Here is a 27945-nt window from a genome sequence, read left to right as displayed (position 1 = left end):
GGCTCCTCCAGTGGACCATGCCTTGGCACTTGCCCTGGTCCCACCCCCTTCTGCCAGAGACCCTCAGATCTATCCCACTCCTGCCCAGGCCCCCACAGGCACCCTTGATGCAAACAATGTAGAGCTGGCCATGCCCACCCAGTAGGCCACACCCACTCCATCCACTCCCACTCCATCCACTCCCACCCTGGCCACACCCACCGCCCCCCCCCAAGGGCAACTGCAATGCTGATGCGGCCCTCAATGAAATTGAGTATGTCACCCCTGACTATTATTACTTCCCAGCTTGTCAACAAACTTGGGGGGAGGGATAGGGGACCGGAATGTAGACTTCAAAGGATCAAGAAAGCAGACCGTAAGAACCAAGGCCGGTTCACCAGGTGTCTGGCCAGACCCAGAGACACTTTCTCATAACCATATTTTCCCTCCGAATTGGGCAATGTGACCTGACCAAGAAGGAGGAGGGGGAATTCTATACTTTTACTATATGGGGCTTGGGTGGGGTTTTGCCAGAGCTGATTTTGCTTGCATGCATGCCGTAATGATGTACTCAATAAAGTTTTACATTAAGAGTTCAGAAAGCCTCAAAAATGTTTACTTGGTTGGGTTCGTCAATCAGAATCTTGACGCTGGTGATAAGTCGATTTTTCCAAGGGCGTTGTAACTTTGAAAGGTCGCTAAATGGATGGTTGTAAGTCGAGGGCTACCTGCAATCAGAAGCCCGATTTTGGTTACCCCAAACTCTGTCTCTGTCCCTTCCCGTATGGAGTGGTCAGTCCCAGCAGCATCTCGCTGAATTCCCAGAATATCTCAGCCATCTGGTCATCGTGGGCTTGTGGCCAGGGCACCTTCGGCTGGCAGTCCGCGAAATACTGACCACTCAGCCTCTCGATGCCCTCCTCGGTGGCGCAGAAGATGGTGGTCTGGGCGCCTGTTTTCCAGTCTCGGAGGAATGGCTTGATGGACCAACTCAGCCAAATCACCCAACGGGAGTAGGAGCGAGCCAATTCGGTTTGAACAAATCCTAAAAACAAAGGCTGTGAGAGCAGGACGGGGATGGAAGGCTGTCTGGATTTTTTGGCGGGGCGCAGGTTCTGTATGCACCCTTACCGCAGCACCTGTTTTCCCAAGGAATCACTGGCAATTTGGGCAGCACAGCTTTTTGAGAAGAGCAAGAGGTGATGTTGAGTGACAATGGGATGTGTTTGTGTTTGCATGTGCATGTGTGCTGCATTGCACACACAAATCCATTGCGGTCGGTTGGCCAATACAGTCAAATAAACAACATTAAATAATAATGTTTTGATAGAATATTTGTAGCTCAGGGGTGAAGTGTGGGGTCTTTGGTCCACTCTGAGTTTGGCTGTTTTCTTGCAGTTTAGTTTCATCACCCAACTTGGTTACATCATCAGTGCAAGAAGTGGTGGCATTTATGGAGACGAGGAGGAGGAGGAGAAGAAGGAGGAGGAGGAGGAGGAGGAGCAAAGGGAGGAGGAAGGATGGGAGGAACAGAAAAGGCAGAAGGAGGAGGACAAAGAGGAGCAATAGATTGGGGAAAGCCTCATCCCTGCCTTAGGCAGTGGGTTGGACTAGAAGACCTCCAAGGGCCCTTTCCACCTCAAGATTCTTGGATTCTATTAGCTCCTGGACCAGGCAGGGTGGGAGACGTCTCCCTCCGCAGCTGAGCCCGATGGAGGAAACTCTCGGGGTGGCTCTGCAGAGGGGGTCAAGGGAGCCCCCAGTGGGACAGAAATGCCTGGCAGAGCCCCAGATGTACCTGGGGGTGTCTCCATTTGGGGCTTCTTAGAGCCGGTTTTCTACTCACCTGGATGAACCGCGTAGCAGGTGACGTTGGTTCCTTCCAGCCGATTGGCCAATTCTCGCGCATGGAGAATGTTGGCTAGTTTGCTGTTGCAGTACGATTGTAGGCCCTGCCACATACCCTTCCCTGGTTTGTGGATGGTTCGAAAGTCGATCTTCCCGAAGAAATGAAAATTTGAAGCCACAATTACGACCCGGCTTGGGGCGCAGCGCTTCATCCTGTCCAGGAGCAGGTGGGTCAGCAGGAAGTGGGCCAGGTGGTTGACCTGGAAGGCCTCATCAAAGCCATCAGCGGTTTGACCAGCCTTAAAGACCCCTGCCAGAAAAAATAATTACAGGTAGTCTTCACCTTACAAGGGGTAACTTTGTGATCATTCAAGGTTACGATGGACATAATTACCAAATGGCAATTACGACCTGGTTCCAAAGCTCCAGTGGCTCCCCCTTGTGGCCACATAATCGCCTTCTGGGTGCTTGACGACCAGCCTGCCTTTCGCAACATGTCAAGCGACCGTGATTTAGGACATTTTTTGCCAAAAAAGACATTTACTTGCAGTTTTCGCAAAAACACTTATAGTGAACAACCAGTTCGCTTAACAACCACCTTAGAAAAGGTTGTAAAATCATGTTGACCACAGGGGTGACCTGCTTTACAACCATCACAACTTACACCCATAATTGGCAGACTTCATCACGGTCATAAGTCAAGGATGTCTTGTAAGGCATCTAATTTGGTCTAGTGGTTAAGCCATGAAAGCCGGCTGGGTGACTTTGGGCCAATCACCAGGAGAGGGTGATTTCTAGTCCTGCCTTAGGTATTAAAGCCAGTTGGGTGACTCTGCACCAATCAGCAGAAATCCTGGACACCCCCACAATATTCCCACTTCCTCGCCCAGATATCCTGGGAGGGGTCTGCTCTGCACCCACCGGCATTATTGATGAGGATGTCCAGACGGGGCTCCGATTTTAAGAAGGTCTCTGCAAAAGCTTGCACGGAGTTGAGGTTGGCCAGATCCAGGATCATCAGGATCACCTCCGAGTTCCCACTTTCCTGGAAAAGGAGCAGAAGGAATCCTGAGAAGAATCGGGATCGGGTGTGGCTTCCAAGGCTGATCCCGGTTTATTTACCTTCTACGTATTTCTGCTGACCTCCTAGCAATCAGTCTGGCTCAGACATGTCAAACACAAGGTCTGCAGGCCGGATCTGGACCATTGATGAGCCGAGGTGGCGCAGCAGTTAGAGTGTAGTACTGCAGGCCACTTTAGCTGACTGTGTTCAGCAGGTCAGCGGTTCAAATCTCACCGGCTCAAGGTTGACTCAGCCTTCCAGCCTTCCGAGGTAGGTAAAATGAGGACCCAGATTGTTGGGGGCAATGTAAATATATATAGACATTGCTTACTGGTGTACACCGCTTAGAGAGTGCTCGCACTTAAAGCGGTATATAAGTCTCATAAATAAATAAATAAATAAATTATGGGCCCAGATTTGGACAAGCCTCCCGCTCTCCACCCCACCCACGGCAGCTTGAGCTAACAGGAAGAGCAGGGAGCCCCCATGCCCAAGACGTAGCGGGGACTGTGCAGCCCGTGCAGCACAGGTGGGTGAGTGCCGCAACCTTCGGGCTGGCCCTCCAAGCAGCAGGTGGAGACAGAGGCATGGGGGGAGGCATGCGATCCGGCCTGCTGGACGCACCAGGTGATTGCAAGGCCACCTGCTGTATTCCAGCTCTGGCAGCCGCGGGCAAACAAGTGGTGGGACCACAGTGAGGCAGCCCAGCCAGTTGCCATTGCCACCATGCCACGTCCCCTGCACGCTCGGTCCCCACCATCCAACCTCATCTTCCAGCGAGCATCCGGGAGCTCAACGGCCAGGCTGAATACCCACCGCCAGGGTCCTGGGCAGCCCGCGCTGCCGTCCAAGGCCTCCCACATGGCCTGAGAGGGATGGCGAGGCTCCTCCAGTGGATCAGGCTCCCTCCCTGGTCCATCCACTGGAGACCCCTGGATCCCCCCAGCCCCACCCAGGCCTGATGCAAGCGAGGTTGAGCTGCCAATGCCCATCCCAGCCAGGCACAACCATCCCAACACACACACCCACCGAGGTCAACCACAATGATGATGCGGCCCTCAATGAAATCGAGTGACACCCCTGCTCTGGGTGGTGTATAATAAAACAATCCAGGTAATTCTCGACTTCCAACGATGCAAAATTACAATGCCACTGAAAAAAAGTTATTTACAACCGGTCCTCACGCTTTCAACCAGTGCAGCATCCCCAGAGGTCATGTGATCAGAATTTAGAACATCTATCGCACTGTGACTCTACGGCACCATATTATGGAGATTTTATCATGGTTTTTACCCTAACTTAATATTTATCTCGCCTTTTGTACTTTCCACCTGTTTGATATACATGTATTCGTTGATTTATTTAAATCTACATTTGCATCTGCCTGTATAGTGCATTTTACCTGCATTGCATGTAAGGGATTGTATGACCTCTGTAGATGCTATGCACTAAATAAATGAATAAAATCCATCAGGAAAAGACCTGAGTGCTGAAGAACGGAGGGAAGGAGAAAACCACACAGTAGGCGCTTACCCGTCTGATGTCACACACAGCCGATTCTCCTCTTGCTTTGTCGCGGCATGCCAGAATGACACGGGCACCTCTCCGGGCCAGATCCACTGCTGTGGCCTTCCCGATCCCTACATTTCCACCTAGGAAAGACCAGAGAAAGGAGGATTCACTGAGATCGCCCAGCCTTTGATGGTGTCGCATGGTGAAGCATTTGTTGGGCAGTGTTTCTCAACCTTGACAACTTAAAGATGGACTTCAACTCCCAGAGTTAAAGTTATTGTATAACTTTAATTAGATAACAGGAAAGGGAAAACTAAAAAAATTGGACAACAGGAAAGGCAAAACTAAACCTGAATAACGGGAAAGAACCTATTGTTCTAAGTAACCATAATATACCCCAGAACTTGAAAACAAGCTAACAGACCATGCTCAATAGACTATTGAATATTAGTTGACACACCTTGCATATATAATCTGCTAATTATAACGCACAAGCAATGTATGATTTAGTATATTCAAGGAGGGTAACAGGAAATATGTAGAAGGTGGTCAGAGAGAATGTAACCTCATAGTACCTCAGCCAATGGGGAATAAGGAGGGATGGGCAGCCGGTGCAAGGAATGTATAAAGATGTTGATTTGAGATGATAAACTTTGGAGAAAACCAAGCTTTGATAGCTTCTCTCCCCGCTTATTGCAATAAATGAAACACGGAATCTTGTTTCTGTGTCTTGGCTGGTTATTGGTCAGGCGAGCTTGCCACTGGTTGCGAAGAAAAATAGCCAGGAGCACATAACAGATTGGGGGATCGTCCGGGATTTGAATTCGTTCCACCATTAGCGGCAGGGGATATCTGACAGGGAGTGCGCACCTGGGTAAATTTTCCCAGCCCTAATGATCACGCCTGTTGGAACAAAGGGGAATTAGGGACCTATGACGGAAAGCCAGGACCTAGTGACAACCTAAAAGAAAGTCGACTGACTCAAAGGAGGACTTTGACTCCACCTGACAGGTAAGATACCAGAGGGGTATCTAGATACCAGCGTAGTATGAGTGGGCAATAAGAGTTCAAAGAGGAGGAATGCCTTCCCAGCCAGTGTGCCATTCTGGAATGGACTTCCTTAGGGAGAATGTTGAGGCATTGGAAGTCAAAAACGTAAGTAAGGCATTTGGACAGAGGAAGGATGATACATTATAGTACATACATCTGGCCAAAGTATAAATTTAGAGGCTTTATATGGCCTCCCTTTGGTACCAATAATTTGGCTATAGGCTTCTGGTTTTGTGCAGAGTGCAAGTAGCCGAGGGATCGCGGGGTTCTGCATCCTGCAGCTGATTCTTCTCCTTTTGGGGACCCTAAATGGCCCAAAAGTCACCCTGAGGAGGCAGCAAAGAAGGAAGGAAGCCCTGCTGACCGTGGAGAGATGACAGTCGATCCGGTCGGTTGGGGAAAGCCATCCAGAAACCAATAGAAGGCTAGTGTCACTCCAGAGTCTACCCAAGCTACAAGCAGCCAAAGCCAAAAAGCACTAAGTGAAGCTTGATCGTAAACGACGTGTCTGGAACTGGGTAAGAATACTGATTCTCTGTCTTCTGATTGATCTCCTAAAAAAAAAAAACCCTAAGAAACAAAAAATCCTCCGAAAGTGAGGATTTTTGCTCCACCCTCCCACAAATGGAGGTGGCGAATTAAATTTTTATAGGGGACAGAAACATACTGAAATGAAATGAATATGACTTAAATCTGGATAAGTGTGAATTTGGTGGAATTCATTAAGATTTTCTTGGCAAAAGATTATTGATGAAAACAGAAAACAATTGCCTGTTTTGAAAACTGAAAAATGAATTGGTGCTGATACCTAGTAATAATAATAATAATAATAATAATAATAATAATAATAACAACAACAACAACAACAACAACAACAACATACTGAATAACTCAGGACATGGCTATCAAACATCAAAAACATCTGCCAGACTATCCCACCTCCTTTACATGGATGATCTGAAGCTGTATGGAAAAACATCATCTGAAATAGAATCGCTGCTCAACACTGTCCGTATATATAGCCAAGATATTGTAATGGAGTTTGGCTTGGACAAATGTGCCACACTTACTATCAAACAAGGAAAAATAGTGAAAACTGAAGGAATCAAGATGCCCCACGAAAATAACATTAAGAGTCTGGATGAGGAAGAGTACTACAAATACTTGGGTATCCTTCAAGCTGACAACATCAAGCACACTGAAGTCAAGAAAAAGATTAGAGGTGAATACATCAAGAGAGTGAAGAAGATCTTAAAGTCCAAACTCAATGGAGGAAATACCATAAAGGCAATCAACACCTGGGCAATTCCAGTCATTAGGTACACAGCTGGAATAGTGGACTGGACTCAAGCAGAACTAAAAGCAATGGATAGGAAGACCAGAAAAATAATGACAATGAATCATGCCCTTCATCCACGCAGTGACATTGACAGACTTTATCTACCAAGGCAAATAGGTGGGCGTGGAATGCTGCAAGTACATCAGATGGTTGAAGAAGAAAAAATGGCTTTGGAAGAATATCTGAAGAACAATGATGAAGATGCACTGAAATTAGTATATCAGGAAGGCTTACTGACTACTGGAGAGACCAAACTGGCCTACAAGAAAGACCAAATGAAGAACAGAATAGAGGCATGGGAAGACAAAGCACTACATGGTCAGTACATTAAAAAAAATAGCTGGGAAAGCAGATAATAACAAGACCTGGCAATGGCTAAGAGCAGGAAAATTGAAGAAAGAGACTGAGGGACTAATTCTGACTGCACAAGACCAAGCCTTAAGGACAAATGCATATAAAGTCAGAATTGAGAAGTCAGCAACAAACAGTGAGTGCCGCCTACGCAAAGAAGCTGAAGAAACAGTGGACCACCTGGTAAGCTGCTGCAAGAAGATCGCACAGACTGACTACAAGCAGAGGCATGACAAAGTAGCAACCATGAAAAAGTAGCAACCAGTAGCATTGGAAGATCTGCAAGAAATATCATTTGACTGTAAGAAAAAACTGGTGGGATCATAAAACAGAGAAAGTCATAGAAAATGATAAAATTAAACTACTCTGTGACTTCAGAATTCAAACAAGCACCTGCAACATAACACCCCGGACTTAACAATTGTCGATAAGAAAGACAAAAAAGTCTGGATAGTGGACGTGGCAGTGCCTGGAGACAGCAGAATAGAGAGAAAGAACTGGAGAAGATAACAAAATACAAAGACCTACAAATAGAAATAGAAAGACTGTGGCAAAAGCAAGCAAGGGTAGTACCAATAGTCATAGGCGCCTTGAGTGCAATCCCAAAACAACTGGAGCACCACTTGAACACCATCGGCATTGACAAATTCGCTATTAGTCAATTGCAAAAGGCGGCCTTACTAGGAACTGCTTCCATCCTGCGACGATATCTGTAATACCATCAAACATCCACATCTGCCTATCCCAGGTCCTTGGGCTCGAGAGGTAGACAAAATGTCAAATCCAGTCTGAACATCTGGCTGACTGTGTGATGATCCATAATAATAATAATAATAATAATAATAAAAAAGTTGGAAGGACCTTGGAGGTCATCTAGTCCAACCCCCTGCTCAGGCAGGAAACCCTATACCATTTTGGACAAATTGCTGTCCAGTCTCTTCTTAAGAACTTCATTGTTGGAGCATTCACAGCTTCTGGAGGCAGGTTGTTCCACTGGTTAATTGTTCTCACTGTCAGGAAGTTTCTCCTTAGTTCTAGGTTGCTTCTCTCCTTTAGTTTCCATCCGTTGCTTCTTTTCATGCCTTCAAGCACTTTGGAAAATAGCTTGACTTGGAACAATGGATGGGAACTAACCAAGGAGAGAAGCAACCTGGAATTAAGGAGAATAGTGCCATAAAAAACAAAATAAAAACACAAATTAAGATAGGCAAGAAAATGGTAAGTGAGCACCTGTTCAGCCTAGATGAGTTCAAATCGCCAGGACCAGATGGATTACACCCCAGAGTTCTCAAGGAACTGGCAGATGTGATATCGGAACCACTGAACTATATTTTTCAAAGATCCTGGAACACAGGGGAACTACCAGAGGACTGGAAAAGAGCTGATGTAGTTCCCATCCTCAAAAAAGGAAAAAAATGGATCCAGGAAATTAGACCTATCAGCCTGACCTCAATACCTGGGAAGATCCTGGAAAAGATAATCAAACAACGAATCAACGAACACCTAGAGGCAAACAAAGTCATTACTAAAAGCCAACATGGGTTTGTCAAAAATAGATCATGCCAGACAAATTTTATTGCATTCTTTGACCAAGTGACAAAATTAGTGGATCAGAGGAATGCTGTGGACATAATTTACTTGGACTTTAGTAAGGCATTTGATAAAGTAGATCACAACCTACTACTTGACAAGATAGAAAAATGTGAGGTAGACAGAACCACCACCAGATGGATCTGTAGCTGGCTGACCGGCCGTACTCAGCGAGTGGTCCTCAATGGAACCGCATCTACATGGAGGGAAGTGTGTAGTGGGGTGCCCCAGGGCTCTGTTCTGGGCCCAGTGCTCTTCAACATCTTCATCAACGATTTGGATGAAGGGATAGATGGGGAACTCATCAAATTTGCATACGACACCAAGCTGGCAGGAATAGCCAACACTCCAGAAGACAGGCTTAAGATACAGAAGGATCTGGACAGACTTGAACACTGGACACTAACTAACAAAATGAAATTCAATGGTGAAAAAAGCAAGGTTCTACATTTAGGCAAGAAAGTACAGCACAAGTACAGCATAGGTGGCACCATGCTCAATAGTAGTAACTGTGAGAGGGACCTCGGAGTCCTAGTAGACAATCACCTAAATATGAGCCAGCCGTGTGCTGCAGCTGCCAAAAAGGCCAACACAGTGCTAGGCTGCATTAACAGAGGATAGAATCAAGATCACGTGAAGTATTAATACCACTCTTCAATGCCTTGGTAAGGCCACACTTGGAATACTGCATCCAGTTTTGGTCACCACGATGTAAAAAAGATGTTGAGACTCTAGAAAGAGTACAGAGAAGAGCAACAAAGATGATTAGGGGACTGGAGGCTAAAACATATAAGGAACCGTTGCTGGAATTGGGTATGTCTAGTTTAATGAAGAGAAGGACGAGGGGGGACATGATAGCAGTGTTCCAATATCTCAGGGGCTGCCACAAAGAAGAGGGAGTCAAGCTATTTTCCAGAGCACCTGAAGGCAGGACAAGAAGCAACGGGTGGAAACTAACCAAAGAGAGAAGCAACCTAGAACTAAGGAGAAACTTCCTGACAGTTAGAACAATTAACCAGCGGAACAACCTGCCTCCAGAAGCAGTGAATGCTCCAACACTGGAAATTTTCAAGAAGAGACTGGACAGCCATTTGTCTGAAATGGTGTAGGGTTTCCTGCCTGAGCAGGGGGTTGGACTAGATGACCTCCAAGGTCCCTTCCAACTTTACCACTATTACTATTACTAGGGAGGACAATTAACCAGTGGAACACCTTGCCTCCAGAAGTTGTGGCTGATTCATCACTGGAGGTTTTTAAAATGCGAGTGGACAGCCCCTTGTCAGGAATGGTTATATAGGGTCTCCTGCTTGAGGAGGGGGTTGATAGAAGACCTCCCTCTGCCAGCACTCCGTTATTCCCTTATTCTGTTGGTCTTTCCCAGGCTCCCCCTGGCTAGTCCAGACACGGGTCTCCGGCAGCCCAGCGGGGGGGAGGGCACTTTCTGCCCTGCTCTCCCGCCCCGCCTCCTCCCTCCCCGGCCAGGGGTCCCAGGCGGGTCTCTGCGGAGCCTCCCCCGCTTTATTCCCAAGGAGCTTTTGGGGATGGACTTTCCCGGGTTGGTCCAAGGCCCCTTTGGGTCCACCTGGATGGGGGACAACCTGGGTTATGGTGAACCCGCGACCCGCATTTCGCTTGGACCTTTGATTCCGGGAATTGGATCCCGCCTGGAGCCCCCGAGGTGGGGGTGGGGGGGTTATTTAATAAGAAAGAAAGAAAGGCCACGCCCCCCGCCCCAGCCGCCACGCCCCCCCCCCGCCACGGATGGGAGCGCAGCGGCCCGCGGAGCTACCTGTGATGAGAACCGTCTTGCCCCGCAGGCTGACCGCGTTCCGGCACCGGGGGCCCACCGCGAAGTTGTAGTAGAGCAGCGCGTAGAGCCCCAGCAGGAGCGCCGCGCCCCCCGCCAGCATCGCCAGCGCCTCCATGGCCCGCTCGCTCGCCCGGCCCCGCTACCTTTCCCCGCAGCCCGGGAGCGCTTCGTTTTTACCCGGACGGTCGCCGCCCTCGGCCCTCCCCCCCGCCTCCCACCTCCCGCTCCTCCCCGCGTGGGAAAGCCAGCTTCTCGCCCTCCCCTACTGGGCTAGGCAGGCAGGCAGGTAGGAATGGGAAGGAGGGAGGAGAGGGAGGGAGGGAGGGAGGGAAGAAGGAAGGAAGGAACGAAGGAAGGAAGGAAGGAAGGAAGGAAGGAAGGAAGGAAGGGAAATGGGAATGGGAGGGAGAGAGGAAGGAAGGAAGGAAGGAAATGGGAATGAGGGAGGGAGGGAAGGAAGAAGGAAGGAAGGAAGGAAGGAAGGAAGGAAGGGAAAGGGGAGGGAGGAAGGAAGGAAATGGGAATGAGGGAGGGGAGGAAGGAGGAAGGAAGGAAGGAAGGAAGGAAGAAGGAAGGAAGGAAGGGAAATGGGAATGGGAGGGAGAGAGAAAGGAAGGAAGGAAGGAAATGGGAATGAGGGAGGGAGGGAAGGAAGGAAGGAAGGAAGGAAGGAAGGAAGGAAGGAAGGGAAATGGGAATGGGAGGGAGAGAGGAAGGAAGGAAGGAAGGAAATGGGAATGAGGGAGGGAGGGAAGGAAGGAAGGAAGGAAGGAAGGAAGGAAGGAAGGAAGGAAGGAAGGAAGGGAAATGGGAATGGGAGGGAGGGAGGAAGGAAGGAAATGGGAATGAGGGAGGGAGGGAAGGAAGGAAGGAAGGAAGGAAAGAAGGAAGGAAGGAAATAGGTGGAAGCTGGTCAGCCCTCCTGCCCTCTTGCCATCTCCTTGCCCGCACCTCCCGGCCTCTCCTAGTGGTCTCCCATCTTATCTCTGAGGATGCTTTGCTTACAGAGCCTGGACTCCTGGCATGGGGAGGGAGGGGGGCCTCCCTCTCACCCACCCGCTCTGCCTTCTGCTACCCCCGTCCCTTGGCTCTGCGCCCAGCTGCTAAGGCCGAGGGGCAGGGGGACCAGCACTGGGTCAGAATGGGGGTGGGGACCGTATTTTATGGTGCCCTACCTCAAAGGGGTTTTCTTTCAGCTCCTCCCTTGCCCTGATTTCTAACCCAGAATGTGGCCCCTTTTTCTGAGGGCAACCATTGGGCCTGCCTCAACACCCCTTTTTCAGACCTTGGGGGGGTCCAGTGGAACAAGAGGGGAGGGTCTCCTTGTTATAATCCCCATCGCTCAGAATCTTCATCTGTGGAACCACCTTGAACCGAGAGATAGGAATATTTAAAGTGCCAGACTTAACAATTGTCAATAAGAAAGACCAAAAAAAGTCTGGATAGTGGACGTGGCAGTGCCTGGAGACGGCAGAAGAGAAGGGAAGGAACTGGAGAAGATCACAAAATGCACAAAGAGCTGCAAATAGAAAGCAAAGTTAGCACCAAAAGCAATAGGGGTCTTGGGGGCCATCCCAAAACATCTGGAGCATCACCTGAACCCCATCGGCATGAACACATTCACCAACAGTCCATTGCAAAAGGCTGGGAATAGTTACCAACCTGTGGGAAGACTTTTAACACATCACACAATATCTGCTCCCACATCTTAAAGGTTAAGTAACACTGCTTTACAATTTGCCCAGGGTCGCTATTGCAACATGGGCAGCTTTATAATGCATAAAAGTCAGTAAACATCTTATAAATAATGGCATATAGATGCTTGCTTCATCCCAAGATGCAAAAGATGGCTATTGACATAGGATGGTATAATAGGCTCTCCTGCTTGAGCAGGGGGCTGGACTAGAAGACCTCCAAGGTCCCTTCCAGCTCTATTCTATTCTATTCAAAAAAGGGAAAAAAATGGACCCAGGAAATTACAGATCTATCAGCCTGACCTCAATACCTGGGAAGATCCTGGAAAAGATAATCAAACAATGAATCAGCGAACACCTAGAGGCAAATAAAGTCATTACCAAAAGCCAACATGGTTTTGTCAAAAACAGATCATGCCAGACAAATCTTATTGCATTCTTTGACAAAATTAGTGGATCAGAGGAATGCTGTGGATATAATTTACTTGGACTTTAGCAAGGCATTTGATAAAGTAGATCACAACCTACTACTTGATAAGATAGAAAAATGCGGGTTAGACAGCATCACCACCAGATGGATCTGCAGCTGGCTGACCGGCCGTACTCAGCATGTGGTCCTCAATGGAACGCATCTACATGGAGGGAAGTGTGTAGTTGGGTGCCCCAAGGCTCTGTTCTGGGCCCAGTGCTCTTCAAAATCTTCATCAACGAACTGGACAAGGGGATAGATGGGGAACTCATCAAATTTGCAGACGACACCAAGCTTGCAGGAATAGCCAACACTCCAGAAGACATACTGGAGGATCTGGACAGACTTGAACACTGGGCGCCATCTAACAAAATGAAATTCAATGGTGAAAAAAGCAAGGTTCTACATTTAGGCAAGAAAAACCAAATGCACAGGTATAGTAGGGGTACCTTGCTCAATAGTAGCAACTGTGAGAAGGATCTCGGAGTCCTAGTTGACAATCATTTAAATATGAGCCAGCCGTGTGCTGCAGCTGCCAAAAAGGCCAACATAGTGCTAGGCTGCATTCACAGAGGGATAGAATCAAGATCACATGAAGTATTACTACCACTTTACAAGGCCTTGGTAAGGCCACACTTGGAATACTGCATCCAGTTTTGGTCACCACGATGTAAAAAAGATGCTGAAACTCTAGAAAGAGTACAGAGAAGAGCAACAAAGATGATTAGGGGACTGGAGGCTAAAACATATAAGGAACGGTTGCTGGAATTGGGTATGTCTAGTTTAATGAAGGGAAGGACGAGGGGGGACAGGATAGCATCCTTCCAGTATCTCAGGGGCTGCCCCAAAGAAGAGGCAGTCAAGCTCTTCTCCAAAGGGCCTGAAGGCAGAACAAGAAGCAACGGATGGAAACTAAGCAGGGAGAGAAGCAACCTGGAATTAAGGAGAAACTTCCTGACAGTGAGAACAATTAACCAATGGAACAACCTTCCTCCAGAAGCAGTGAATGCTCCAACACTGGAAGTTTTTAAGAAGAGATTGGACAGCCATTTGTCCGAAATGGTATAAGGTTTCCTGCCTGAGCAGGGGGTTGGACTATTCTATTCTATTCTATTCTATTCTATTCTATTCTATTCTATTCTATTCTATTCTATTCTATTCTATTCTATTCTATTCTATTCTATTTGCAAGCTGTTCCACTGGTTAATTGTCCTCACTGTTAGGAAGTTTCTTCTTAGTTCCAGGTTGAAAACCACTCGGGTACAAATGCAGAGTCTCCCTCCAGGAAAAACTCTGAATTAAAAATGTTTCACGACCCAACTAGGTAACATTATCAATATGCATGAGTTGGGATATGAAACGTCTGTAAAAAAACAACGAAACTCAGACAGCTCCAAGGACCCCACAATCTTCCTCTTCTCCACAAACCTCACTCCCTGATGATGTTACCTAGTTGGGTCATGAAACGTATGGCAAGAAAACCGCCAAGCTCAGAGAGCACCAAGTTCCCCCCAGTCCTCCTCCTTTCTCTAAACTCCACTCCCTTCCAGCACTGATGATGTTGCCTAGTTTGGTAATGAGATGCCTTCAAGAAAGCCCCAGGTCAGAGACCGCTAAGGATCTCACAGATCAACTCTAAACTACAAATATCCCACTAATTCAAACTGGGAGATCCTTGGTGCTCTCTTGAGCTGGGTGGCTTCCTTGCAGACATTTCATGACCCAAGTAGGGAACACCATCAGCGAAGGGAAGAGATTCATTTGCTCACCAGCCAGCTTGTTACACGGTTTTGGTGGCTCAGTGTTGTCTCCCTGAGGAACATTGATATATGTAACCCCACCAAAGCACCAGTCTGGAGGAGTGCTGGACTTTTGACTTGGTTGATGGAGCAGAATTGGTGCCATGCGGCTGAGGGATTCTAGTTTTGGAGAAAGAGACGTGGGCCCTACTAGAGTTGCATCTTTGCAACCAAGATCTTCTAGCCAGATTTTTTTTCAGGAACAGGTTTGGCTGCATCTTTGCAACCAAGATCTTCTAGCCAGATTTTTTTTTTCAGCTTGATGGAGAGGAGGATGAGAGCATTTGAGTTCCTTGGCCCAACGAAGGAACAGGCACATGTCCTTGAAGGAGCTGCCATTATGATGTCCCATCTTCAGTGGTCAATAAGGGCCACCAGGAAGCACCCAGTGAATTTGCTTCAGCTTCCCCTCCATGCATTGATGATGCCCTTGGCCCTCTGGGAATCGCAACCCACATATCGGAGGTTACTGAGGTTGAAAACCACTGGGGTTGAAATGCAGTCTCTCCCCCCCCCCAGGAAAAACTCTGAATTAAAGGTGTTTCAGGACCCAACTAGGTAACGTCATCAGTATGCATGAGGTGGGTCATGAAAAGTCTGCAAGTAAACAACCAAACTAAGAAGCACCAATCCTCCTCCTTTCTGCAAATCCCTGGGTCTAACAAGCATTGACAATAGATGGAAATGTAGCCATCTTTTTCCCTTCCGCATTTAGTGTTAGATGATGCTGGGAGGGGGGATGTGAATGAAGTCCAGCTAGACATAACAACACTAAACCTAGCCTGAGAATCAAGGTTATTGAGCCCAGAGCTGATAAAAGAATTGGTGGACTGGAGAACTGGAGAGGAAGCCCGTGTTTCGAGCTAATTGGGGAATGTGATTTATGACAGTTAATTGGAGGAGGGAATTGTGCTTTGATACTAGGTGCCAAGGGGAGGGGAATTCAGTTTTTGGCTTTGATTATGTAGTGCTGATGTTACGCTACTCGAATAAAAGATTCTTTAAGGTAACCAATGCCTCGAAGTTCTTTTGAAGAGTTTCATCTGTCGGAACCATGACACAAGCTGCTTAGGACCCTGAACTATTTCAGTCTTATCACTCCCCAACATACACAAGGGCAGGGGTCTGCATCCTTAAACACTCAAAGAGCCACTTGGACCCGTTTCCCAGAGAAAACACTGGGAGCCGCAAAACTTGTGCATGCACACAAGGGGCGGGGACCTTGATTGAAGAGTTTAATTAAAAAGAAATAGAGGCTGTTGTGCATGAGTTTTCCCTCTTTCCTTTCCCTTTCTCTTTCCTCTCCCTCTTTTTCTCTCTTGCTCTTTCCTCTCCCTCTTTCTTTCCTCCCCCCTTTTCTCTCTCCCTCTTTCTCTCTCTCCCTTTCTCTTTCCTCTCTCTCTCCCCACCCTCTCTCCCTCTCTCCAATCTTCTGCTCACCTGGTAAGCTGGCTTCAGGCTGTTCTCCAACAAGCTGACACACATTATTGGGCTGGCTCTCTCCTGCCCTTCCTGTTTCCTGCAGAGACGCAGCAAAGGGAGGAGCCCCGCCCAATAAGCTTCTCAGCTCATTGGAATAGCGTGAGGCCACTCTTTCTTACACACACACAAACACACATACACACAGAGAGGAAGTGCAAGTGCTTCTCTCTCTCTCTCTCTCTCTCTCTCTCTCTCTCTCTCTCTCTCTCTCTCTGCAAATGGCAGGAGGCGGAGAGCCGCAGGAGAAGGGAACTGACTAGGTGGTTCCGCCCCAGGCGCCTAATGGACCCAGATCGGTTCCAGGAGGAGCTTGGGGAAATACCTGACTCCCTTGTCCACAACTCGTCTGGGTCCCTGGTTGCGGCCTGGAATGAGGCGGCGTCCGGGGCCCTGGATCGAATTGCGCCTTTGCGACCTCTCTGTGGTGGTGGTCCCCGGAGGGCGCCTTGGTTTACTGAGGAGCTCCGGGAGATGAAGCGCCACAAGAGACGTCTAGAGCGACGTTGGAGGGCCAGTAACTCTGAATCTGACCGATCACTATTAAGAGCCTATCTTAGGACTTATTTAGTGGCGATAAGGGCGGCAAAGCGTGTTCACTTTTCCGCACTTATTGCGTCCGCAGAATCTCGCCCGGCCGCCTTGTTTAGGGTGACCCGCTCCCTTCTTAAAGTGGAGGAGGCGGAGGAACCCTTGCAGGGGAGAGCTGAGGAGTTTGTTCAGTTTCTTTCGGACAAAATCGCTCAGATTCAGAGGGACCTGGACTCTGACTGGGCAGTGCCAGCCGAGTTGCCAGGGGCTGGTCTTAGTCATATTATCTGGAGCGAGTTTGAGCCTGTGACCCCTGATGAAGTGGACAAGGCCGTGAGGGCAATGAATGCCACCACCTGTTTATTGGACCCGTGCCCCTCCTGGCTGGTTTCGGCCAGTAGGGAGGTGACACGAGGCTGGCTCCAGGCGATAATCAATGCTTCCTTGATGGAGGGGTCTTTCCCGCAACCTTTAAAGGAAGCGGTGGTGAGGCCCCTCCTCAAGAAGCCTTCCCTGGACCCAGCTGTTTTGAAGAACTTTCGTCCCGTCTCCAACCTCCCCTTTGTGGGGAAGGTTGTAGAGAAGGTGGTGGCATCTCAACTCTTGCGATCCTTGGATGAAACCAATTATCTGGACCCTTTTCAATCTGGTTTCAGGCCCGGCTACAGCACTGAGACTGCTTTGGTCGCACTGACTGATGACCTCTGGCGAGCCCGGGATAGAGGTCATTCCTCTATCCTGGTGCTTCTTGACCTCTCAGCGGGTTTCGATACCATCGACCATGGTATCCTTCTGCGTCGTCTCGGAGAGGTGGGGGTGGGCGGCACCGTATTGCAGTGGTTCTCCTCCTACCTCTCTGACAGGTCACAGTCGGTGTTGGCGGGCGGACAGAGATCGACCCCTAGGCGCCTCGACCATGGGGTGCCTCAGGGCTTGGTCCTGTCCCCCCTCCTTTTTAACATCTACATGAAACCGCTGGGTGAGATCATTCGGCGACACAGGGTGAGGTATCATCAGTACGCGGATGATACCCAATTGTATATCTCCACCCCGTGTCCTTTCAGCGAAGCAGTCGACATGATGTGCCGGTGCCTGGAAGATGTGAGGGTCTGGATGGGGGTGAACAGGCTTAGACTCAACCCTGACAAGACCGAGTGGCTCTGGGTGTTACCTCCCAAAGGCCAACTGGATGGTCCATCTTTAGTCCTGGGGGGGGGCAAATTTACCTCCCTCAGTGCAGGCACGCAACTTGGGTGTCCTCCTGGACTCACAGCTAAATCTGGAACAACATCTATCGGCTGTGGCCAGGGGGACCTTTGCACAGGTTCGCCTAGTGCACCAGTTGCGGCCTTATTTGGACCGGGAGGCTTTACTCACAGTCACTCATGCCCTTGTCACCTCAAGACTGGATTACTGTAATGCGCTCTACATGGGGCTACCCTTGAAGAGCGTTCGGAGGCTGCAGTTGGTTCAGAACGCAGCCGCAAGAGTGATTGTGGGCGCGCCAAGGTACGCCCACGTGTCACCTATCCTCCGCGAGCTGCACTGGCTTCCTGTGGGTCTCCGGACGCAATTCAAGGTGTTGGTTGTCACCTTTAAAGCCCTGCATGGCATAGGGCCAGGTTACTTACAGGACCGCATTCTGCCGCACAGCTCCCAGAGACCGGTGAGGTCCCATAGATTGGGCCTCCTTCAGGTCCCGTCGGCCAGACAATGTCAGCTGGCGGGCCCTCAGGGAAGGGCCTTTTCTGTGGTGGCTCCGACCTGGTGGAATCAGCTTCCTCCCGAGGTTCGAACTACTCCCACCCTGCCAGCCTTTAAGAAGGCCGTTAAAACCCTCCTGTTCCGGCAGGCCTGGGGCTGATGTCCCCGGGGGGGTGGGATATGATCGGACTCGCGGTATGACTGCTTTATTTTATTGTTTTATCATTGTTTTAACTTTGTACGCCGCCCTGAGTCCTTTGGGATTGGGCGGCATATAAATACTGAAAATAAATAAATAAATAAATAAATAAATAAGGCTCAAAGAGCCATATGTGGCTCCAGAGCCATGGGTTGCCGACCCGTACACTAGGGGATTCAGATCTGAGCAAGATCTATAGAAATGTAGAAGACTGCAAGCGGTCTCACATCCTGCATTGGTAGTCTAAAAGAAAACAGGTAGTCCTGCTCTTATGACCACACTGGAGCTCAACATTTGTGTTGGTAGTGAGACATTTGTTAAGTGGCCTTTGTTGCCACAAGTGAATCACTTACCACTAACTTGTTAAGTTAGCAACAGGGTTTCTAAGAGAATCTGGCTTCCCCCTTTGAGTTTGCTGGCCAGAAGGTTGCAAAAGGGGATCATGGTGATGCCGGGACACTGTGCCCGTCGTAAATGCAAGACAGTTGTCAACAATCCTACCGGTCCCCTGGATAAGAAGGACGCGAAGACAACAAGACTTAGGAATCAGCGGTTTACTTTAAGGCATTGTTGGCATCAGCATAGATATACAGCATCAAAGCTTCTTGCCGAAACAAAGTTGCAGGTTAAATACACTTGCTTCAGAGCTATCCTCTGCCCAATTGGCTAAGAACCCCACCCTCCACCCAACTAGCCAACAACCCCACCCTTCAATCATCTAACAAAACCACCCTCTAATCACCCAACCAGCATCCAGCTGTAGTTAGCCCAAAGCGCAGCAGTTGTTCCAGCTTAACCCCCTCCCTCTTGTTCATCTGTGTGATTGTAAGCTTTCTGGGATGTCCCGCCCCGACAGCCCACTCCTGCATGTCAGCTGTCCAGTAGCCTCTTGTGCAGGCATCTCCTTCCATGTGGGCGCGGCTCTCTATGTCGTCCAATGTTCCACTCGGCATCCACTTCATGGCACCCCCCCCCATGAGCTGTTCGGCGGTTCAAATGCCTGCTGGAGCATTGCGGCTCGAGCTTCTTCGCCGAGATGGTGAGCTGCATGGGACCCGGTGCTAGCTGTCCTCTTCCCCAACATGCCTTCCTTCACCTTCCCCCTTCCTGTATGTCGAGCCCAGGAGGGCTTGACAGGCGGCCCCCCTACCAGGTGTCCTCCTGGAAGTAAGCAAAGACATATAATTAGGTCGGTGTTGTGGAGACAGGCATGGTTCCCCTCCCCCCTGGCTTCTGGGGATGTTTATGGTGGTATCGGCGTATTAACTGAAGGGCATTGACATCAGCCTCCCCCACCCATGATGCCTCGAATATTGGGTATCTTTTCCACTGTACCAGGTATTGCACCCGACCCCAGCGATACCAAGAGTCGAGCATTTTCCGGATTTCATAATGACACCCCCCCCAGTTGGACCCGGGGGATGTTGTACAATCCTGAATAAAGGTGTTGTTACTGGCTTCAGAAGATCACTATGGAAGACCAGATACACCTTGCTACGGTTGCGGGGCAACTGTAGCCTCACAGTTACTGGATTGATGACCCGTTCTATCCTGAATGGTCCAATATACTTTGGACCCAATTTTTTACATGGCCTGCACAGCTTCATATACTTAGTAGACAGGTAAACCTCATCGCCAACCTGGAAGGGTTTTTGTGGAGTTTGTTTCTTGTTGGACTGTCTTTTCTATGTCTGTTCTGCTTTCTGTAGAGCTTTCTTTCCGACTTCCACACACTTTTAATTTGGAGCATCCACTTGTCTGGTTGGTGTGACCCAGGATCTCCCTGCGGGCATTCGGGAATAGGAACAAACTCAACCCCGTGCACGATCCGGAAAGGAGCGAACCCTGTGCTACTGTGGATGGTGTTGTTGTATGCCACATCAGCAAATGGTAGGAGGTCAGCCTAGTTCGTCTGTTGATAATTGACATAACACCGTAGGTAACGTTCGACCATTGTGTTGGTGCGTTCAGCTGCTCTGTTTGTGCTGGGATGGAATGCGGAACTCAGACCCTATGATGAACCGATGGACATGATGAAGTCCTCCAGAATCGGGCAGTGAATTGCATGCCCCCGTCGGATATGATGCAACAGGGCACTCCGTGTAAGCGGCAGATATGCACTATAAACAGTTTGGCCAACGCCAAGTTGATGGTAACCCTTTTCAGGGTATAAAGTGCGCCTGTTTTGAGAACAGGTCTATCACTGTCCATATCACTGTGTTCCTATGACTAGCCGGTAAGTCGACGATAAAGTCCATGCTGTTGTGGAATAACCACAATACTTACATCAGAAGACAAGACCACGGAGGGTTGGAGAAGACAGGTTTATTTGTGCACAATGGTTCAGAGTATTCGTGTGACAAATTCTGAACCCTGGGTTACTCCCAGGGAGTTATTCTTATACAGCTGGTCACCCACACTTTGCACTTAGGATGACTCTTATCTACCTTTAACACACTAAAACAGAGAAGTTTATATCTTGAGGTTACATACTAGAAAAAGGAAAGGTTCACACAAACGATTATCTTACCATACCACCCTACACGGGTAATATTTTACACCATCTATGACTTGCAGTTGACACTTCTTGTAACACTTCTTGTAAAATGTTTTCTTCATAGAATTAGCACACAGGTTATTACATTTAGCCAGGCCCTAATATTGCTGAAAGCCTAATATTAGTTAAAGCTTACATCACATCACTCCTGTTAATTAAACTATATTTCTTATGATATTTCCATCTATCTCAATGCCAATTTCTTCCCACGGATGGGTGGGGTGCTGGGTGTTGTAGCAGTCCAGCTGGTTTCCCCACCCAAGGTTTTGTGGTTGCACACATGGAACACTCTCGAACATACATCTCTATGTCCATTTTCATATCCGGCTGCCAAAACTGATGTTTGAGCAGGTGTAGGGTTTTTAAGAACCCAAAATGACCGGCCTGCTTAACATCATGGGCCCGACGAAGAACCTCCACCCGTAAGGATTGTGGGGCATAGACCACACAATCCACGTCACCCCATCCCTCATAGTTAACACATTTGGATGGCCCGCTAACCATGGATCAGTTAGGAGGGCACCTTGCAAGTTCCGTACCAGGTCCTCCATAGGTCATACTACCGAGTCTCTTTCTGTCGACTGCTGAGGTGGGGGTATCAGGGCCTGTACCACCTTCTCCCACTTGCTGTTGTACTGTAGCTTCCATGATAATGCATCTGCGAGAAATTTCCTCCCACTAGGTACGTACTTTAACCGGAACTGGAAGTGCTGGAAATATAACACCCACCTCACATGCTTTGGAGCTAGTCATCGAGGTGTTTGCAATGTCTTGAGATTTTTGTGGTCAGTCCATGCTTTGAATACTTCTTTTGCTCCTTCTAGGAAATGGTGCCATGTGGCCAATGCCCACCTCACGGCGAATGCCTCCTTCTCCCAAATCGCCCACCCTTGCTCAGCATTGGTCAACTTACGTGAGGTGAACGCACATGGTTGCTAACTCCCCTGCTCATTCTGCTCCAACAGTACCGCCTCTACCGCTACGTCGCTAGCGTCTGTGATGTGGTTCTGGCTAATGAAACATTCCAAAGAACTTCCAGGCATTGATTTTCCTAAAAGTTTTTTAATGTTACAAAATGTCGGCACAGGCACTACGGAGGGATGCTAGGATCTAAGTTCTCTTCCTCTGAGCAGTTAAATTATCAGCGTGTTCCCTCCCTAAATTAGCCGTCATATCTCACACTATCCAATTAGTGTGAGGGTCAAATGTTTTCTTCCTCTTTCTTTTCCAGGCTTTATCCCCAACGCCCCTTCTGCTCTTTATTAACCCCATATTTACCAGACAATTCTGCATATTGTCAAAAGCAAGAATATACAATATTTGCAGCATTGACATCCGGCCCCCCTTACAAGAAGGACGGATCCTGTAAAGTAAACAAAAGCATATGTTAAGGGTTATCTTTCGGTTTGTTGGGGTGTTTCATATGAAACCTTTTGACCAATCTGTCAGCTTTCACTTCACTGGATTTCATCCAGGTGGCTTCAGACAACAGGTATCCCTTCCATTGTACTAGGTACTGCAATTTCCCTTTAAAAATTCTAGAATCAAGAATACGTTTTACTTCATAGTGGGTCTGCCCTGCAACTATGAGGGGCCCAGGTGCTTTCTTTGTGGGAGGTCTTAAAGTGGAGCTCCGATAAGGCTTCAACAAGCTACAATGGAAAACTGGGTGAATTTTCCCTAAAAGTCTAGGGAGTTTTAGTTTTACTGTGACTGGGTTGATGATCTTTACTATGGGGAAAGGCCCCAAGAATTTTGGTCCCAATTTCTTGCTGGGCAATTTGAGGCGTAGATATTTAGTTGACAGATAGACCTTTTCCCCAACTTGGAATGTTCTTTGGGGAGCCCTCTTTTTATCAGCCTGCTTTTTATAGGTTTCAAAAGTCTTTTTTAAAGCAGTTTTTGTGTTTTTCCAAACTTCTTCCCACCCTCTCACCCACTGATCAAGTGTCTGGGAAGTGGAGGGCAACTGAGGATATTCAGGTATTGGGTTAAATTCTTTCCCTGTGACTACTTTGAAAGGCGTGTAGCCGGTACTGCTGTACACAGAATTATTGTACGCCACCTCCACAAAAGGGAGGAGATCAGTCCAGTTCGTCTGTTGGTAAGAAACGTAGCATCTAAGATATTGCCCCATCATTTTGTTAGCAGCTTCTGCGGCCCCATTGGTGGCCGGATGAAAAGCAGATGATAACCCTTGAGATGATCCAATCAATGTAAGGAAATTTCTCCAAAACTTCACCGTGAATTGCACACCCCTGTCTGAAATTATTCGCTTAGGGGCGCCATGCAGCCATTAGATATGTTTCAGGAACAATTTGGCCAATCGTTGGGCAGATGGGAGTCCTTTGCATGCGATAAAATGAGCCTGTTTTGAGAACAGGTCTATTACAGTCCAGATGACAGTATTTCCCCTACTTTCAGGTAGGTCTACTATAAAGTCCATAGCTATTTCTTCTCAGGGTTGAGAAGGGTCTGCCACGAGTTGCAGTAACCCAGGAGTTTTCCCCGGGATTCTTTTCATTGTGGCACATACAGTACAAATTTTTACATAGTTTTCCACATCCTTTTTCAGCCCTGGCCACCAGAATTGCCGGTGGGTGAGGTGTAGGGTTTTCAAATATCCAAAGTGTCCAGCCTGCTTTACATCGTGGCTGTGTTTGAGAGCATTAAGACGGAGTGCTTCTGGCAAATATAGCTTCCCCCCTTTGTAAGCCAAGCCATCCCTGCATGTTAGGGACGCTTGATTATCTTTGAACCATTGGACAGTGAGGAGCTCGTTTTATTTTCTTCACTCCAGGGTCATCAGGATTGGGGACCCTGCGAGGTGTAAGTTGAGCAACAGTTTGTGGATTGGGAACAATCGCCTTGTTAACCTGTTCTCGTTCACTTTTGTACTGGGGTAATCGGGATAGCGCATCAGCTAGAAAGTTCTTTCCTCCTGGTATGTACTTTAGAGTGAAGTTGAAGCGGTTAAAGTACTGTGCCCACCGTAATTGCTTTGGTGACAATTTGAGGGGAGTTTTCAGTGCTTCTAGGTTTTTGTGATCTGTCCATACCTCAAATGGCACTTTGCTCCCTTCCAGATAGTGTCGCCAGTTTAATAGTGCCCATCTAATCGTGAAGGCCTCTTTCTCCCAGATTGCCCATCTTCGCTCGCTCTCAGTAAATTTTTTATAGGCGCAGGGTTGCAGGATCCCATTTTTGTTCTTTTGCAGTAACACAGCTCCAACTGCCACATCGCTGGCATCAGCTTGAATCACAAAGGGTTCCCCTGGGCAGGGGTGCTTTAGAACTGGTTCAGCAGCAATTAGTCTCTTTAAATTCTCAAAAGCTGTTTGACAGCTCATTGTCCATGCTAGTGGTTGGCCCGGTTGTGGCTTCCCTCCTCCTTTGCCTGTTTTGAGTAGTTCTGTAAGAGATAGGGCAATCTCGGCAAAAGAAGGGATGAATTGACGATAAAAGTTGGCAAAACCCAGAAAGCTCTGGAGCTCTTTGTGAGTCCTTGGGGGCTGCCATTCGATTATAGTTTTCACCTTGGCTGGATCTATTTCAATGCCCTCATTGGAAATTCGGTAGCCAAGATAGTCTAGTTGGGTTTGGTGAAATTCACATTTTGACAATTTGACATAAAGCTTGGCATTCAATAGTTTCTTTAACACTTCTCTCACTAGCTTTATGTGATCAGTCATATTCATGCTGTATATCAGGATATCATCAAGATACACCAAAACCCTTTTGTACAAGTGATCATGTAGAACCTCATTAATCAACTGCATAAATACAGCTGGGGGGCCCTGTAGTCCAAATGGCATAACTTTGAACTGATAGCTCCCCATAGGACAGTTGAAGGCAGTTTTCCACTCGTCTCCCTCTTTTATTCTCACCCGGTAGTATGCCTCTCTTAGGTCTAACTTAGTGAAGACACTCCCCTTAGCCAGATGGGTCAATAAATCCTTTAGGAGGGGGAGGAGGTTTTTATTTTCCACACTTACATCATTGAGTCCCTTGTAATCTACGCAGAGATGAAGAGACCATCTTTTTTCTCTTTGAACAACACAGGGGCTCCCACGGAAGATTTGGCCTGTTCGATAAACCCCCTCGCTAGGTTTTTGTTCATGTATCGCTGCATCTTCTCCATTTCGAGGGGGGACATAGCATACATCCTCGGACGTGGGAGTTTGGCTCTGGGCACCAGTTCGATGGAGCAGTCATTGGGTCTGTGAGGGGGTAGGGCATCACATTCTTTTTCACTGAACACCTCTGCTAGGTCCAAGTATTCTTTGGGATGACTGGTTCACCTGGAGTCAGTGAGGTGGCCATATGTGCTCGCTCATTGGGTAGCTTAAGATGCCCAGTAACATCTGTTGAATCAATGGGGGGATCAGGCCCTATAGGTAGTCTCACAATTCTCATTCCTTTCTCCCACCAGATAAACGGCTTCCATTTGTCTAACCAGGCTAGTCCTAGGATCACTGCCTCAGTCATTTTTGGAGCCACCAGGAAGCGAATAAACTCCCAGTGTGCACCTATTTCTAGGCGTAAAGGCTCAGTTAATTGTGTGATAAGAGTCCCTCCCATCAGGGAGCCATCGGCTTGCTCAAATCTCACCGGTTTAGAAAGCTGTTTTGCCCTTATGCCCATTTTCATGGCAAACGCCAGACTAATAATGCAGCGGGTGCATCCCAAATCAATTAGTACGTTCAAGTCTATTTGTGCCCCAGACTTAGGGATTATAAGTTTGGCGGCCAGTGAAAAAGGCAGGATTTGTCGACTCACCATTGGGTCATTTTCTCCTTCATCGTCGCTGTCAAAGAAGGGTAGAGCAGGGGCAGTTCCATCTGGAGTCTCGGCGTCCTCCTGTGTGTGGGGTGTAACCTGGGCGACAGGTTCCTGTGGGAGTTGGTTGGATTTTTTTCTTGTTGGCCGCTGAGTAGGTTTTTTTAGCATTGCTGGTTCTGGCTTGCTCTGCAGTCGGGGTACGGGACTGGACAGGTGGCTGCTCAATGTCCTCCTTGTCCACACCAGAAACATTCGAAGGAAGGGCATGTAGGTGGCCTGGGTCTCTCAGCCCTTGCAGTAGTTGAAGGCTTTTGTGGGGGTGATTGCTGTCCAGGTAGCTCTGGTTGCTGTTCAGGTTCATGTGGGGGAGGCTTCTTATAGCAAGAGAGCTTAACATCTAGCTTCACAGCTGTCTAGTACCACTTCTGCAGCCGATCAGGTACTTCTCGATAGATGCAGGCCTGAGAGAGGTGATTGTCTAATCCCTCGATGAAGTAATGGATGAGGGACTGCTCAGGCCACCCCTCTATTCAACCTGCTATCTTGCGGAATTCTCGCACGTACTCCAGGGCAGGCCTCCCAGCTTGTTCTATTTTGTGAATTTGTCCTGCTGCTTTGAGGCCAATGGATGGGTCCTCAAATCGTTCTCTCAGACTTAAAAGAAAGCGGTGGGGGTCTTCCAATTCGGGGGCTTGCTCGCTATATAAATGGTTCAGCCATTCAGATGCTTCTCCCTCTAGGTTGGACGCAATAACATCGACCATGGCCCCTGGTTCCGGGTACAGATAGGCCCAGCATTTCAAGTGAAAACGCACTTGGTTGAGAAAAAAAAATCAGCTTCTCTGGGTCTCCATCAAAGGTTGCATTGAAAGGTGTGTGAACACAGGCTGCTGTGGCCCCCGCTGGGGCTGGTTCCACAGCTGCTGGGCCCCCTGCTGCTGTAGGCCTCCCAATGGTGTCTGCGCAAGTGGGGATTGTAGTGGTCTTCTCTGGTGTTGGGCTGCAGGGGATGGTGATGCCCTCTGCTGCTGCTGATCATTCATCTGCTGGGGAAACCCATCTACCCATTGCTGCAGATGCCTCAGACTGGAACTCACCCTCTCTTCAGGGTTGGGGTCTCTGGCCGGTGAAGGCAGGGTCTGACAGGCTTCCTGCTGGGCTCCCCACTGCTCTTGTGGCCCCCCCAGTTGCTGTAGGCCCCAACCTGGCTGCAGATTTATGCCCAGGGGTTGCACGTTTGGGGGCTGTGGCCAACCTCGTTGCTGTGGCTGTTCTCCCAACAGCTGCTGATCTCCTGACTTCCGTACCACCCCAAGGCATTGCAAGGCCTCTATTAGCTGTGGTAAGTTCAGAGGACATGGATCAGCCACCTGCTGGGAAACCCAATTTCCCCCTTGCTGCAGAGGATTCAGACTGGGATTCTCTCTCTCAGGGCTGGAGTCCCTGGCGGGAACATTTGCAATAGAAGGGCTGTAGGTTTCACTTTGGAGGAACTGATTTCCTCCTTTCATTTCTAAGTTTTGAAATCTTTCCAACGACTCACCCATAACTGTGTTATCTGTCCATTCTGCTTTTGAAGTCTTCGCTCTCAGCTGGGAAATCTGCCAAATTCCTCTCTCCCCCGGCTTGCTGTCTGTCGCTTCCCCCCCCCCCCCGAAACTGTTGCAGCCACGGGGCTGGCCTCAGGCAATCTTGCTTTCTCCATAATGAGATCTTCCCCGAACCTTTGCCAGCTCCTCTCAAGCATAGAGAGAGTGGATGGGGCTCGGGACCCCAAGTCATTTGAAAAGAATGTGAGATCCTAGCATGATGATGTGGTTCTGGCTAATGAAACATTCCAAAGAACTTCCAGGCATTGATTTTCCTAAAAGTCTTTTATTGTTACAAAATGTCGGCACAGGCACAATGGAGGGATGCTAGGATCTAAGTTCTCTTCCTCTGAGCAGTTAAATTATCAGCGTGTTCCCTCCCTAAAATTAGCCCTCATATCTCACATTATCCAATTAGTGTGAAGGTCAAAGGTTTTCTTCCTCTTTCTTTCCCGGGCTTTACCCCCAACGCCCCTTCTGCTCTTTATTAACCCCATATTTACCAGACAATTCTGCATATTGTCAAAAGCAAGAATATACAATATTTGCAGCGTTGACATCTGGCCCCCCTTACAAGAAGGACGGATCCTGTAAAGTAAA

General features: G+C 48.4%; 1 protein-coding gene across 1 annotated transcript; it reads right to left on the bottom strand.

Annotated features, from left to right (window-relative positions):
* Window positions 1–280: 280 nt before the first annotated feature.
* LOC120313351 (dehydrogenase/reductase SDR family member 13-like) lies at window positions 281–10675 on the bottom strand. The gene is made up of 5 exons (XM_039355182.1): window positions 10522–10675; window positions 4424–4542; window positions 2749–2872; window positions 1826–2137; window positions 281–1024 (listed from the first exon to the last, which is right to left on the bottom strand). The coding sequence occupies exons 1-5, from the start codon at window positions 10655–10657 to the stop codon at window positions 732–734; spliced, it is 984 nt and encodes a 327-aa protein (XP_039211116.1). The 5' UTR covers window positions 10658–10675; the 3' UTR covers window positions 281–731.
* Window positions 10676–27945: the final 17270 nt, after the last annotated feature.

This window comes from Crotalus tigris, unplaced genomic scaffold (genome assembly GCF_016545835.1).
Source record: "Crotalus tigris isolate CLP2741 ecotype Arizona unplaced genomic scaffold, ASM1654583v1 scf7180000018618.293821, whole genome shotgun sequence".
In the NCBI taxonomy this organism is placed as follows: Eukaryota; Metazoa; Chordata; class Lepidosauria; order Squamata; family Viperidae; genus Crotalus; species Crotalus tigris.
The sequence above is the reverse complement of the archived record's forward strand: the minus strand, read 5'-3'. Positions and strand labels throughout refer to the sequence as shown.